This window comes from Zingiber officinale, chromosome 5A (assembly GCF_018446385.1).
Source record: "Zingiber officinale cultivar Zhangliang chromosome 5A, Zo_v1.1, whole genome shotgun sequence".
Classification (NCBI taxonomy): Eukaryota; Viridiplantae; Streptophyta; class Magnoliopsida; order Zingiberales; family Zingiberaceae; genus Zingiber; species Zingiber officinale.
Window position 1 is genome coordinate 88,464,460 of NC_055994.1, and position 15,691 is coordinate 88,480,150.

At 41.0% G+C, this 15,691-nt stretch overlaps 3 protein-coding genes across 3 annotated transcripts in view; all 3 read left to right on the plus strand.

Moving 5' to 3' along the window:
- The first annotated feature begins 3,685 nt into the window (after positions 1-3,685).
- LOC121979763 lies at positions 3,686-4,752 on the plus strand. Its single transcript, XM_042531756.1, has 2 exons — positions 3,686-4,361; positions 4,562-4,752. The coding sequence occupies exons 1-2, from the start codon at positions 3,686-3,688 to the stop codon at positions 4,750-4,752; spliced, it is 867 nt and encodes a 288-aa protein (XP_042387690.1).
- Positions 4,753-4,789: 37 nt separating this feature from the next.
- On the plus strand, positions 4,790-6,013 carry LOC121979764. The gene is made up of 4 exons (XM_042531757.1): positions 4,790-5,198; positions 5,278-5,396; positions 5,448-5,823; positions 5,898-6,013. Exons 1-4 carry the CDS (start codon positions 4,790-4,792, stop codon positions 6,011-6,013), a joined length of 1,020 nt encoding a protein of 339 aa, XP_042387691.1.
- Positions 6,014-8,121: 2,108 nt separating this feature from the next.
- Positions 8,122-15,691, plus strand: part of LOC121979765 (kinesin-like protein KIN-UA) — a 30,889-nt gene continuing 23,319 nt past the window's right edge. The window contains exons 1-8 of the mRNA XM_042531758.1: positions 8,122-8,205; positions 8,341-8,511; positions 8,662-8,728; positions 11,058-11,152; positions 11,239-11,361; positions 13,141-13,326; positions 13,654-13,875; positions 14,003-14,162. Coding sequence (XP_042387692.1) covers positions 8,122-8,205; positions 8,341-8,511; positions 8,662-8,728; positions 11,058-11,152; positions 11,239-11,361; positions 13,141-13,326; positions 13,654-13,875; positions 14,003-14,162 — 1,108 coding nt within the window. The remainder of the gene's footprint in view (positions 8,206-8,340; positions 8,512-8,661; positions 8,729-11,057; positions 11,153-11,238; positions 11,362-13,140; positions 13,327-13,653; positions 13,876-14,002; positions 14,163-15,691) is intronic.

The window sequence follows — 15,691 nt, forward strand, 5'->3', positions numbered from 1 at the left end:
CTCCTCATGTCATCCCAACAAGTGATAGTTCCTAAAGGCAAATAAAACAACCAATCTTTTGCTGCATCAGCTAAAGAAAATGGAAATGCCCTTAACTTGATGCCCTCCTCTGTAATTCCTGAGGTTTCATTGTAGAACATACCACATGAAACTCTTGTAGGTGCCTACTCGGATCTTCACCAGGATGCCCATGAAACTTAGGTAACAGATATATAATCCCTGATCTTAGCTCAAAATCAACTTCCAATTCAGGATACTTGTAGGGGCTGATGTGAGCCATCAGGAGCTGCCAACTCTAAGTGTACTACCATGGCTTAGTGCCATTCTCCCTGAAGAATCTGGGAACATGGAAACAGAGGTAGAAGGCTGTTCGTCTTGAGCTCTACGTAATGTATGAAAAGTTCTCTCAATTTCTGGATCAAACTGAACCAAATTTCTCTCACTTTTCTTGGTCATAAACTGCACACTACACAACCAAATTTAGAAGCATAGAACAATGTAATATCAATAAGCAGTTATCAATCTAGAAATTAACAATCACCATTAGGTCTTCGGCAACGGTGCCAAATTTGATAATCAACTTGTGTTGTAATAATCTTAGTTTCAAATAATGCCTACGATCTTCCTCAAACTTGGTTGGTAGAGTAGATCCTAGGATCGATTCACAAGGACTTCACAATGCTGTTAACTTTCTTAGATCGATTTACTGCTTAGAATTATATGGAAATTTCCTTGTAGTTCAGATCCAAACTAACTAAACCAACTAGCTAACACTCAAGGGTTTTACCATCTAACGTTCTTTTTCATGAATGCAAACTAACAAGAACAAATTCTGGAAACTCTTCAACTAACTACAACTACTGCTAATTGAATTCAGCCTCAAAACACAGAAATGAATCTAACAGGTTATGAGTTAAAGAATGGAAACCTCAATCAAACAATAATTGCAAAAACTTAATTCAAAACCAAACTAAGTCAAGATTTAGAAACTTGAGTCCAAGATCAATCTCATTGTTCACTCACAAACAAAAACAAGAACCAGAGTTTTTCGCATCAATCCACATACAGTCCATTGGAATTTAAACAGTAAAACTCAAGAGAAAAGATAATATCAGATTCAATAGCAAAGAGAAAGAAATCCAATAAGTTGGGAGCCCCCAAGCACTCACTAAACTAGAAAAAAACGTTGTTGAACTCTAAACAAAAAGAAACAAGTTCAGATCTAGAATCTGAATAACTCAATGATGATTGCCGTAGATGCCGAGTGATAGACAAAAATCAATCAAGACTACCTTCTAAAACCAGCGACTCTAGGGAAGATGTTCACCGAAAGTAGAAACAAGCTCCAGCTCAAATCGCCATCATCTTCCTTCCTCCTTGCTCTCCTCCCCTGCCAGAGAATTGCCGATCCCCTTTCTATCCCGTTTCCCTCACGTTTTATTCCTTCTTCCCCAAATCTCAGATCTAAACTGTCTAGATCTCTAAAGCACAGATCCAACGATCTAGGAACTCCAAGCTTAGGTCTTGATGGAAGCTTCATCTATGTCTCAAATTACTCCTTTAATACCTATGAAGATTAATCAAAGCTTGTTAATAAAAAACCCCACATTTACTACTTTACCATCAAAGTTCCAAATAATGACTAGACTCATGAAACATGCATGAAAATGCAATTAAAACTTAATGAGTGAATGAAAATTCAAAGGAAAACAAATTAAAATGTCTAACCAAAATGACCAATATTAGTGATCTGCTGCCCGGATGACTACTGCAGGAGCTTTGATGAATCTCTTGCAAGATGCACTCAATGTTCTCCAATCCGACGTACTTGAGTAGCGGCCTTGAGAAAACTCTTTTATACAACCGGTCCCCAATCAGAGTGAACTGCTCGATCCTCTTTTTTAACAAGCGAACTTCTTCTGGACCAGCTAGTGTGACGCCCGATCGGAGGAACTCTATCAGTGACATCCTCTAATTGCTCAGGAAGGTTATTCCATCCGTTCTTTCGATGTGTGCCACCAGTGAGACCTGTTCGACCAACTTATTTATGATGATTGGTGATAATGCACTGGCTAACTTGGCCAGTTCGTCCGCAGCCTGATTGTTCGACCAGGGGAACTTCTGTATAATCACTTCTTGGAAACGTATCTTTAATTTCTCTAAAGCTTCGGCATACAGCTTGAGCCAGGCATTACTTATTTCGAACGTGCCCAATAGCTGTTGAGTTGCTAGTTGAGGATTCGAGTGGATGAGGACTCTCGTGGCTCCTACATGTTGAGTTGTCTGCAAGCCGAACCTCATATTCTTCTTCGTTATTTGTAGCCCGATAATTCAGCCGTACAGATAGTTGCATCCTATCCTCCCGTGGTGATATTAAGAGGATGTCGATCTCGCTACCTTGCCGAGTGGATAAACCATCCACATATATCTTCCAGGTTGCGTCCGGCTTAGCGTTTTGGACCTCTGTGACAATCAGCTAAGACTTGGGCCTTGATTGCCGTCCACGACTGATACTATATGTCAAACTCGTTCAGCTCAGTGGATCAGCCGTCCGGATGCTTCTGGGTTAAGGACTTTCCCAAGTGCATTGTTGGTCACCACCATGATGGGATATGAGAGAAAATACGGACGAAGCCTCCGAGTGGCGAGTACTAGCGCATGCACCAATTTTTCGAGACCTGTATAGCAAGATTCTGCATCTTTCAATATATGGCTAAGAAAGTACACCGATTGTTGTTCAGAGCCGTTCTATCGCACCAATGTCGAGCCAACAGCATGTTCTGTGGATGACAAATAAATCCAGAGCGACTCTCCGGCATTGGGCTTTGCCAATACCAAAGTTGTCAAAGGCGAGCATGAGGCGCGCCTCAGGCGTTGGGCGAGGCTGCATCGCCTCAGGGAACCATCGGGTGTCGAGGATGGCCAGGCGAGCACTTGCTGCGCCTTTGTCTCCCTTTGCTCGAGGCGCAAAGCGGTGGAAAGGCATCGCCTTTCCACTAGGGTACAAGGGTTTTTTTTAATGACCTAATCACCCAAAGCCCATAGAAGTCCAACCTATGATTAATTTCCTCTTCTCTATGGGCAAGAGACGATACAAATTCTCTACATGCACGACGGTACGTCTCCTCTTCCCTATTTCCTTTGAAATTGATTCGAAGCTTCACTGCTTCAGCGACGTTTTTCCATAGTTTCTCCTCTGCCCGTGGACCTTTTCCTCATACTCTGAAGTTTCGTGCAGGTTGCCTGCAAGACGTAAGTTCCTTTGATCCTGCCCAAATTGTCCAATACTTATTTACTATCATATATTATTAGTATATTACTAATCGACTCCCTTGTTAAGTTTTGTTCTTGTCAATACTAATCGGTCCCCTTGTTAAGTTGTTCTTGTCAATTAGGTATGGCTTCTCAACAGCAATCAGAAAATCAAAACACACATTCAGACGATGATAATAAGAGAGACCCTGGTTGGAAGCATTGTTATTTGAAAAACCCGAAAGATTCTAATAGTGTGACACGTAGGTTTTGTGGGTTCACTTCCAATAGAGGAATTTTTCGAGCCAAACAACATATTGCTGGAAATTCAAAAAATGTTAGAAAATGCAAAGAATGCCCACAAAGTGTCCGTGATGAACTGTTGAACTATATGAATTAAAAGAAGAAACAAACGTTGCGAGCTTGTGGTGGAATGAAGCAAGATTTTTGCTTTCTTGATGTTGATGAAGATGAAGAAGATGCACAGGCAGTACAACCAAGTTCTAAAGAAAGCAAAAAGCAAAGTTTGACTTCGACAGAGGAGATTGTGAGTGGTAGTGTTAAAGGGCCAATGAACCTCTTTATTACGAAGAAGAAAACCAAAGGGGGGAAATTGAGGCAAACAAGCATAAATGATGCATGTGACAAAGAGCTTAGAGATCGAACAGTTCAAAAGATAGCCCGTTTCATGTATCAAGCTGCGATTTCTTTCAATGCTGCCCATTTAGATAGCTTCAAGGAAATGATTGAAGCCATAGGTCAGTATGGGCCGAATTTGAAACCACCAAGTTATCATGAATTGAGGGTACCCCTTTTACAGAAGGAAATTGTCTACACAAATGAGTTGTTGAAAGAAAACAAAGATGAATGTGAGAAATATGGTTGCTCAATTATGTCTGATGGATGGACTGATAGGAAACAGAGGACATTGATCAACTTTTTGGTTAATTCACCCAAAGGAACAATGTTCTTGGAATCTGTGGATGCATCCGCCCATGTCAAGACTAGAACCCTACTATATGAGTTGCTTGATAGATTTGTAGAACGTGTGGGGGAGAAAAATGTTGTGCAAGTGATTTCAGATAATGGCAGCAATTATGTTTTAGCTGGTATGTAAAGTTAACAAACTCTACTATTTAATATTTATTTGATTGGTGAATGTTCATTCATTTTTTCCTCACTGATAAATGAATATGTTTATGTCAACCTTCTTTTACTTTTTATTTTTTTGTAGGCAAGCTTTTATAGGCAAAAAGATCGAATTTGTTTTGGACTCCATGTGCTGCTCATTGTATTGATTTGATGCTAGAGGATATTGGAAAAATTGAGGTGGTTCGAAAGACTATTTCTAGAGCAATTGCTCTTGTTGGCTTTATTTACAATCATGGAAGTGTTTTGCACATGATGAGAGAATGTACTGAAAATAAGGAGCTGGCAAGACATGGAGTCACCCGCTTTGCTACTACATTTCTCACTTTTCATGCCTTCTTTTTGGAATAATGTGACATACACACTTAAAGTGATGTGTCATCTAGTGATGGTTCTTCGCATTGCTGACAATGAAACAAGGCCAGCGATGGGTTATATTTATGAAGCTATGGATAGAGCAAACGAAACAATTCTGAAGTCCTTTGATAACAATAGAGAGAAATGTAAAAATGTGTTGGACATTATTGATAGTAGATGGGATCGTCAGCTTCATCATCCTTTGCATGCAGCGGGATACTACTTAAACTCGTATTTTTACTATCACAATCCGAAAGTTGAGACGGATACAGAAGTAACAAATGGATTGTTTGCATGCATACAAAGATTGATTCCAAGCCCTGAACTGAGGGATAAGATTATTATGGAGGAGTTGCCGGTATATAAGAACTCAGAGTCATTGTTCGGCAATGAATTTGCCATTAGAGCAAGGAATAATAAAGACCAACCAATGACACCTGGTATGTATTTTGTTTCCAAAAAGTTAAATAGTTAAACTTAAATATCAAATGAAAATAGTGAAATACATTGTTTTTTCAGCGAACTGGTGGAAAATGTTTGGCAATGGTACTCCGAATTTGAAAGAATTTGCTATCAAAGTTCTTAGCCTCACATGTAGTGCTTCGGGTTGTGAAAGGAATTGGAGCATATTTGAGCATGTGAGTAAATGCCAGTACATGACTTCTTTCACTTTTCTTTTCAATTTATAGTTTGCTTACTCTAAAAGTATGATGGTTCCATCATATGTGGCACAGTTACATTCAAAGAAAAGGAATAGACTCGATCACAAGAAACTACATGATTTGGTGTACGTGAAGTACAATCAAACACTCAAGGCTTGTGCGGTTAAGAAGGATAAAGGAGATCCTATAGTTTTGAGGAATATTGATGATTGCAATAATGAGTGGTTGACTGGAATGATGGAAGCTGGTGAGGAACCTATTTTTGATGACGATGATGACACTTTAACATGGAACGTTGTAGCAGAGGCTATTGGAGTAGAAGAAGTGATAAGACATACTAGGCAACAACAGACCTTAAACCCTATTTATAGGGGAGCTTCAACTTCAACTTCTAGAGGCAAAGGTAGGGGAGACGAAGAGGCAGGGCAACAAGCCAAACTACTCGTACTCTACAATCACTAGTGGATAAAAATGAAGAATCTACTAACGAGGGAGAGTTTGATGATGACGTGTTAAAAGATTATTATTCAGACATTGATGAAAACGTGGAGGATGGTGATGGGGATGAAATGATTGAATTGGAAAATGATTGATCTGAGTCTAGTTTGTTTTGGAAAAATAAAATTGTCTAGCATAAGATTTAGATGTGTTGTTTTATTGACAATATTGAGTTATTTTTATTTTTATTTTTGCTTGAAACTTTATTGTTTTAGATGTTTATATAGTTTATTATTGTTAATAGTTGATTTTTAGAAGAATATAAATATATAATATATTTTCTATGCATTATCACCTCGTGGCTAGGCGATCGCTTTTTGTTGCCTAGGCGTTCAGGCGCTAGGCACCGACTTGTCGCCTTGGCCTCGCCTAGCGCTTTGACAACTTTGGCCAGTACAAGTAGGGAGGTAAGATATTTCTTAAGTTCTTCCAAGGCTTTGTCACACTCCGCGTCCTATTGGAATTTCGTCGCGCGCCGTAGGATCTTGAAGAACGAGTGACTCCGGTCAGACGATCCGTCCGATCAGCCGTTGGGCCTCCTTCAAGTTACGGGGCGGTGACATGTCCTGCAATGCCTTCACTTTGCTCGGATTTGCCTTAATTCCCTGTTCGATGACGATATAACCCAGGAAGCGACCACTCTTTGCTCCAAACTGTACTTGTTTGGATTCAACTTTATTCCATATGCCCTCAGAGTTTGGCAAGTTTCTTCAATATATACGCAAAGGTTAGTGGCTCGGAGAAATTTTATCAAGATGTCATCGACATATACCTTCATGTTACGACCGATTTGCTTTCGGAACACCTTGTTCATCCATCTTTGATAAGTGGCGCCGGCGTTCTTCAATTTGAACGACGTGACATTGTAGTAGTATGTCCGTCGACCATAATGAAGCTGACCTTCTCTTGATCTTCACGAGCGAGCGACACTTGGTGGTAGCCTTGGTATGCATCAAGCATGCAGATCAACTCCCAGCCCACCGTGGAGTCCACCATTTGATCTATTCGGGGCAAAGGATAGAAGTCCTTCGGGCAGAATTTGTTTAAATTGCGGAAGTCGATGCAGACTCGCCACTTGTTGCCTGGCTTGGAGACCAGCACGACGTTGGCAGCTTGGAGATTACACTACCGGCTTCCAGTAATTTTTCTATCTTCGCTCGGATGATTTGATTCTGTTCCGAGCTGAAGTCCCTCTTCCTCTGCTTCACCGACTGAGCATCTAGTGGGACATAAAGCTCGTGCTGAGCTATGCTCGGCAAGATGTCCGGGAGCTCGTGAGTTGACCAGGTAAACACGTCATGATTTTGCCTAAGGCAAGCAACCAACTCTGCCTTCTTCTCATCTGTCAAGTTGGCGGCGACAAATGTTGTGGCTTCCGACCGGCTAGGATGGATATGAACTTTCTCCTTTTCATCATAAACCAGCGCAGACGGTTCCTCCATGGTTGTGTTCACCTCCAAACGTTGAGTCTTCTGAGCGGCTTTTGCCTCTGACTTGACCATCTCGACGTAGCACTGTCGAGCGGCTAATTGGTCTCCCTTGACTTCGCCAACCGCATTATCCACTGGAAATTTAATCTTCTGGTAGAAGGTGGACACTACGGCATGGAACTCGTTTAGGGCTAGTCGACCCAATATTATGTTATAGGCGGACAGCGCATCAACCACGATGAAGTTCGTAGTCCTTGTCCTTTTGAGAGGCTCCTCTCCGAGCGATATGGGCAATCGAGCCTAGCCGATCGGTAATACTCATTGCTCGTAAACCCGTAGAGCGGGGTCGTCATGGGATGCAATTCGCTCCGGTCGATTTATACCTGGTCGAACGTCTTCTTGAAAATGATATTCACCGAGCTACCTGTATCCACGAAAGTTTGGTGAATAGTGTAATTAGCTATTGCCACTCGGATGATCTCGGTGTCATCGTGAGTGATCTCCACTCCGTCTAGGTCCCGAGGGACAAAGCTGATCTCTGGTCCTTCGGTCTTTTCCTTGTTGCATCCCACAGCATGTACCTCCAGTCACCGAGCGTGTACCTTCCAGGTTGGAATCACCGTGGGTCGGTCCCCTGACGTTCATTCCTATCTCACCCCTAGCGGCATTGCTTCGGGTTTTCTCCTCTCGAGTCGAGGGTCTAGTCCGCTCAGTCGAAGTTCGGACGGGAATTGTGTTACTTCATTGTTGAGGTTGTCGTCGACGTCGTTCAGATGCCATTCTTTCTTCTTCCCACTGCCTGCCTGATCGTCGTCGATCGGAAGACGGTGAGCGACGACGATATCCCTGAGGAACCGGTTGGCTTTCAATGGGCCTTAAGTCGTAGCAATCACGCGTATTCTGTGTCGCCGATTGATGAAAGGAGCAAAACAATGACGTCCATGACTTGCGTTTCGCAGCTTTCGGACGATTAGCTGTCACGTGCTATACAGCATGGGCTCGGGGCTCTTGGTGCGGCTGTCCTATTTCCTCTCGGGGGCCCTTTGGTGGTCGATGGTTGCTCGTTGGCTGTTGTTCAGGAGGTGCAATCTTCTCGGCGGACACTTCCTTCATGCCGTTTGAGCCTCCTCCACGTTTATGTATTCGATGGTGCGCCTGAGCAGGTGATCGAAATCTTTTGGCGGCCTCCGGATGAGCGAGCGAAAGAACTCGCCCTCTAAAAGTTCCTACGAGAAGACACTTACTAATAAATACGGAGAGACTGATGGGATATCTATGGTCACTTGGTTGAACCTCTTGATATAGATTCTCAGTGCCTCCTTGGGCCCTTGCTTCAGAGCGAACAAGATAACGTTCGTCTTCTGGTAGCGGTTGCTGCTGGTAAAATGATGTAGAAACGCCGTTCGGAAGTCCCTGAAGCTGCGGATTGATTCGATCGGCAAGCGCCTAAACCACCTTTATGTTGATCCAGAGAGAGTGGTAAGGAAGACCCGACACTTCACCCATTGGTATATTGGTGGAGCATGACCATGTTATCAAACCTAGTCTGGTGGTCCTTTGGGTCGGTCATCCCATTGTACTCTCCGATCGTCAGTGGAGTATAATGTCAGGGTAGTGGGCCGTCTAGAATCCCCTGAGAGAATTACTGGTTGATCCGTTCGGGCGAATCATCGGTTCTTGGTGCTTTTCCTTTCCGCACATCCCAGACGGGCACGTTGTCGGAAGAGGATCCTTGTTCCCTTTCCGCTCGGCCTTATTCTTCTGAAGGAGTATGGAATAACGTCTGATGAAAGGGAATTGACGCATTCGGTGGATCCCCATATGTGCCGGTCGACTTCTTATTCTGCCCCCAAACGGATATATTCTCCACTCGGTTTCTATATCCGGCTTGCTGCCCCGCTGCTAACGCCGTAGGTTCATTTATGTGTCGCTCAACCATCGTCTGTTATTGTTGCTCCAACATTTTGGCCGCTCGGGCTAGTATCAGCATATCCAACTCCTCCTTTGTCAGCGTCACCGTCGTCAGTCGTCCGACGCCCTCCATCTTCACATCTTAGATACAGGCTACGTTTCCACAGACAACGCCAATATGATCCTATCCGAAAACGGTGAAGAAGGCTTGTTGGGGATGTGACTCTTCTGTTGACCTTGAGAAGTCTCCGCTCCAATTTCATGAAGACTCCGCTTCGATCTATAACATAAGAAATGTCAATGCCGAGCTAGGGAAGGGGTCCTCGGCATTGATCCTCAGATGCTCAAGTTAGTCAACGGAATAGTAGAAGAAGGCAGAGAAACGTAGCAGCAGTGAAAACACAAGCGCGAATAGTGAATAGCACATATCTTCGCCGGTGTATGAACCCTCTCTTTATATAGTGCTATAGTAAGCAATGTGCACGCTGCTTAAGGCGCGGGTACGTTCTCCAAACTGTCCTATGAAAGGACATGTCATAAAAGTATTTCTGATATCATACCTTAATAGGGCATGCAAATCCTCACAAGACAGTAGAAGCTTCTGTCGTATGATCTGCCTGTTGACCATGCCATGTTGTCAGTGACATTACCTCCCAGAGGGATATTAGGAGATATGGGAGGGGTCTCACTGTTTGGCCGAGCGGAGTGTCCGCTCGGTCGGGAATCCCCGCCTGGTCGACCTTAGCTGCTTTTTCTTGTAGTGACTTGATTCGGCTAATCATGTATGGCCCGATCGGGCATGAGCTCCGGTCGACCTGGCACTTATTCGGTCAGTTGCGAGAATCTGATGTTCTAGGTATACTGATCCCGTTCGGACGAGATCCACTCCGCTGAGCTCCCTGGCCGACCAGACCAATCAAGCTCGATCGACAGTTGAAGTTGACCTCCACTCGGCCCACTTTTGGTGAGCTTGTTCGTTCCTTGGCGTTGGCCACCTTGACTTTGACCTCTACGTCGATTGCTATCTCCATCCTTGACCCGCACTTGGTGGCCCCCCTTATCACTGCATCAATCGAGATTGCGAATGTTCAATTGAAAAGTGATATGAAAGTTGTTCTTCTAAAGCATACTTGATGAAGAGACCGGGAGAAACTGGGAGTGAAACAGAAAAAGGGCATGATACTAGAGATGTAGGATCGAATTACATAGCTAGAGAGAGGTGAATGTCTGATAACTTGAAAAATGAAAATTTCTATTCCCTTGCAAGTGCAGGGCTTATGCAAATATTAGATTATCAAGAAACTTATTTCTATTTGCTAGTGTCAGAATAAAGCAACAAAAATATGGCAACTGTAAATAAATAGATGACAATGCAATAAGAATGTTTAATGTGGTTTAGGCCACTTGTCCTACTCCATGGCCTACTGATTCATTAAGTGAATCAATCCTTGAAAACTACTATAAAGTTTCCTTCACAAGAGGCGAAAAAAGCTTCTCTTGCTACAATATTAAATGAAATGTGCAAGAGAGAAGACACAATACCAAAGATGTTGGAAATCATTTTTCATGACTTTTCTCATATTATAGCTGTTCATTCTTGTTCTTGAAGTACTGCCATAGAAAAGCCTAATTGATAGATTGGAAATCATCCTGGATGGTACATGATGCTGCCAATTAAATATTGTTATATTTGTACTTATTTATGGCTAAGTTGCTGATATAACTATTTCCACTAACATCTCTCTCGTTCCAGTCTGTACACTATTCATCTGTATGCCAATTTACTCTCCTTGCACAGATTCTGTAAGAGTAAGAGTAGCAGTTAGAGTTAGACCTAAGAACACAGAGGAACTAAACTCAGATTTCGCCGACTGTGTGGAGCTACAGCCAGAGGTTTGCTGTTTCACGGTCCAATATGAGTACCTTTATCTTATTAGTCAAATTAAAGTTTTTTTTGTCAAACCTAATTTGTCTTGTAGTTGAAGCGATTGAAATTGAAAAAAAATAATTGGAGTTTAGAGTCCTACAAATTCGATGAAGTTTTTACTCAAAGTGCTTCTCAAAGGCGTGTTTATGAAGCTGTAGCTAAACCTGTTGTGGAGGTAAGTCATACGTGCATTTTAATACTCTGTTGCATGAGACACTATGAGATATTTAACAGGTCTATTTTAAAACTTCGGCATATTTAATATATGTGTTTGAATCTTTGTGGATCTGTACAGAGTACCATACTAATATGATTGTTGAAACTGATCAGTGCATATTTTGATATGGATATTTTGCGCCATATCTAGTTTGCATTTTTTCCTTAGTACACAAGCTTTTGATAGTGTTCCAACATATCATCGAACATGAGCTGGTTTAGCTTCATGTAGTGTTGAAAAACATTGTGTTGTTGACCTACCTATATGATCCCAGTATATGTTTTGCATCTAGTAGATATTTTTTTCAAATTTTCTTGTTTGAATTTTTAAATGTAAAATTTAATGACACCTATTCAAGGGCCAATTTTAACATATCAGAATACTTATCTTACCAAACTTGATGCATATTACAAGTGTTATGCTTATTTATCTTTGCAATTGTTTTTTGATAATTCATTATTTGATTACCTCTCCATTTTTCCATCTTCATCTTTCTTCTTTCTAAATATCATTCAAGCCTGATGCTGAATACCGGATGCAGCTTAATCTTCTATCTCCCAGAATCATCCTGATTCCTTGTTCAGTCATACACCTTTAGTAAAATCTACAGAATGACCTTTTAATGATATGTAGTTGCATTTGGTGGACAGTCCTTCAAATTCTACAGTGCCCAGGTTCTCGGCTGGCAATGATTAATCCTTAATTATATGGAGCCCATCCAATTCTTTGTGGGACTAGGTCAATAATAAAAGCTAAAGGTTACGTTTACTTGGAGTGAAGGGATCCAAAATGGAAGGAGAGGAGGGGGAGAGAAAGGGATGTTTATTTGTGTGGATTGTTGGAGAGAAGGGAATTGATATGGGATCCCATGTCCTCTCCTTCCCATGGAACTCAATCAACCCAAATCGGATGGATTAGAGGGAGAGAAACAAGTGGTAAAAGATCATTACACCCTTTCCTCATTGTCAACTATCATTGACTGCTAAAGGCAAGTTACCAGCCAATGGTAGCCGTACTTGACATCAATGGAGCACCATTAACTATTGACCACCGCCACCACTTTTCAAATTTTGGATGGAGATATTGAGGAGAAATTGAAGAAAAGGGGAATTGATGAAAAATTTCATTCTCTCCACCTATCTCCTCATCCAAGCAAACAACTTTCAATTCCTTCTCTCCCCTCCCCTTCTCTCTCCATCTATTCCCTTTTCTTTCTCTTCAATTTCCCTCCCTTCAAGTAACCATAGCCTAAGAGTTTACCATCCTCTCATGGCTCAATGAAGGAATCTCTACAGCTAAATAAATAAATCAATTAAGATTATGCACTAAGATGGGATTGGTCGGTTGAACAACTGACCTTCCCCTGAGTTTTTAAATATTGCGGATTTCAGCTGGAGGCTATTGACAGAAAACTCGGCTTTGGAGCTTTTGCCTGCTGTTTGTGTTTTTGAAGCATGCCTCTCAATATATTTTCTTCACTAAAAATTCTAAAGCATGTGTTGCTGTAATGCTCTTCGATCCACACCGCTTGATTGGACAAGATGCTTTCTCTCTTGCAGATAGTTGTAAGCGTGACTCTTTTAACTACAATGGATTGCATTGAGAGGAATGGTTCTTGATGTAGCAGAATTGCATATCATATGATTGTTTCTCAAACATCAAAATATGATTTTTTAATTTTGGTATTCTTTTGGATGGTATCTTCAATGTATTCTCTATTTTGATATACCTTTGCAGAGTGTTTTAGATGGGTATAATGGGACTGTGATGGCTTACGGCCAAACAGGTACTGGTAAAACTTACACAGTTGGCCAGCTTGGTAAAAATGACCCATCTGAACGTGGTATTATGGTCAGAGCTTTGGAAGGCATATTTGCAAATACAACGGCTGGCTCAGACACTGTGACAATTTCTTATTTACAGGTTCGTACAATAGTACCTGGGTCACACTCTGCATAACAGTTGTCTACATTGTCACACTCTGCATATCATGTCCAGTTCATTGATTACATTCTCTATCTTGACATTATATTTCATTAATCGAATTTTTAAGAAGATAAATAGTAGGTTAGAATAGGATAAATTATTGATGATTTTTGGTTTTGTGATTGCCTCCAGATTTTTGAATGATTTACTAGTTAGAGCTGACAGAGCTTCTTTACCCATGAAGAATTTCAAAGAGAATTCCACTGTTGATACATTTTGTCAAATTTGAGTATTTTGATTGTCTTATTTATATTTTTTCCGTAGTTATATCTAGAGTCAGTACAAGATTTGTTATCACCAGAGAAGACCAATATCCCTATAGTGGAGGATCCAAAAACTGGGGAGGTGTCCTTACCTGGTTCTGCTGTTGTTCAGTTAAACGACCTTGATCATTTTTTGGAGCTGTTGCAAGCTGGTGAAGCAAATCGGCATGCGGCTAATACCAAGCTAAATACTGAATCATCTCGAAGCCATGCAATGTTAGTGGTGGGTAGAGCTGTGATTCACTCATCTTTGATGCTTTCCAAAATGAACATTTTAGTTTTAGTTTTACTTTTAACATACGATTAGAGACAGTAGTGCTTAAGTATTCTGCTTCTTGTCATGTCTCTAGGTTCATGTCCACAGATCGATAGGAGGAAAAAGGGAAAATGAGATCTCATCCCTGTCTGATGGAACAAATGACAATCTAGCTTCTCACCATGTGCCACACATTTTAAAAAGCAAGTTGTTGATTGTTGACCTTGCAGGCTCTGAAAGAATAGACAAATCAGGTATGGTTCTACAGTTATAATGTGTTTTATGTTTGATTCTATTGTTCTAAGGCTAATCAAAATCATTTTAATTGCACATCTTTGTTGCATTAATTCTTTACATTATAGTTTGTATTGATGTTATTACTTCCCAACTTTTGCATCGAAACCTCTCATTGATTCATGGAAATGGAAGGTCTTTCTTGAAAACAAGATTAAATATTCAAGAAATTCAAACTATTTGAAACATGTGTAGGATTGGTATGATGATGGTTCCAAATAGCTAAAGGGGAGGGGTGAATAGATAATGATCTAACTCTTGTTATATACAAAAAATCAAGTTTGTTAGATAACCATGAGGTGCTCTTGTGTGCATTTGATTAATCTTGTCAAGATTGTAAGATACAAAATAAAAATAATGCTAGCATTGACACATTGGATTTTACGTGGTTCAGAGCCTAGTTGCTACTCCATAGCTTGTTGATTCGTCAAGTGAATGATTCCCACAAATCTACTAACAATCCCTCCTTTATTAAAGGCAAAGCAATCCTTTCACAATTCCAAAACCTTAGGAAGGCTTACAAGTCTCTTCTGTCAATAGGAAATGTAAAGGAAAGCTTAGAAGGAAAGTACCAAGAGCTTGTAGAAGAAAGTCATCTCTTCAAATCGTAAACCCTTGGGGTCATTCCAACATGAGCAACAAATCACAGTCAACACACAAGTGTTTTCATGCACACATTCGCAAGCCAAACAACCTGTAATACTTTTATAAGAGAATCCAACAAATCTATTTTGCTCGCCTCTAGTTGACAAGGAACACCCTAGTCAATTGATTGGGTAAAAGTAGTTTAACAACTAACAACTCTTTGGTCAGTCACTTAGGATTCGTGTTGAGTTGACTAGAATTCCTATCTAGTCGACTACTTAAACATCCAAGTTTAATGGATTTAGTTCTGGTTGACTCAAGCCTGTATAGAAATATTTATTCTCTAAACCCCTTATGTTCAGTGAACTCTCGAATCAATTGAAAACTCCAGTTGACTGAGACTCACCTCCTGTTATTTGAATCTGTTTGGAGATGAGGTGACCTCACTCAACTTATACCCTTGTAAGCTTACATAAAGCTCATGATTGAGCTTAACCATTGACTACAACTAGGAACCAAATACCCTTTGGTTAAAGGCTTCCTACAAGCCACTAAGTAATCTAGGCCCCTACATAGCCATACAAATTATCCAATAGCACGAACTCAAAAATTACATTTCACTTGTAATCTCACATAACACATTGTTTATAGATTTTCAACCTTGTTGAGACCTTCAATCTCTCGGATGCACCAAGCCCTCTAAGTTTGCTCCAAAATTCCTTTAGTTTGCTCCAATCTTCCATCCCTTGCTTTTCACTTATAGTCTACCTCATATCATGTTGTCTTAGTTTCCGTTGCCTTAGAGTATGCTTTACTAGTAGGAGTTTCTAGTTCCTTGGTTTCTCCACGTCATCCTTTGCCAATCAATTATGACCTCACTTGCAAGCCCTCAAGCTATTGAATC

What these genes read in the sequence shown, in the direction of transcription:
- LOC121979763 (XM_042531756.1), top strand. Translation starts at nt 3,686, where the DNA reads ATGAAGCAAGATTTTTGCTTTCTTGATGTTGATGAAGATGAAGAAGAT. An exon ending in CAGCAATTATGTTTTAGCTG is followed by an intron (nt 4,362 to 4,561) that starts GTATGTAAAGTT and finishes ATTTGATGCTAG; the next exon opens with AGGATATTGGAAAAATTGAG.
- LOC121979764 (XM_042531757.1), top strand. Translation starts at nt 4,790, where the DNA reads ATGGTTCTTCGCATTGCTGACAATGAAACAAGGCCAGCGATGGGTTAT. An exon ending in AGACCAACCAATGACACCTG is followed by an intron (nt 5,199 to 5,277) that starts GTATGTATTTTG and finishes TTGTTTTTTCAG; the next exon opens with CGAACTGGTGGAAAATGTTT. An exon ending in ATTGGAGCATATTTGAGCAT is followed by an intron (nt 5,397 to 5,447) that starts GTGAGTAAATGC and finishes TTCAATTTATAG; the next exon opens with TTTGCTTACTCTAAAAGTAT.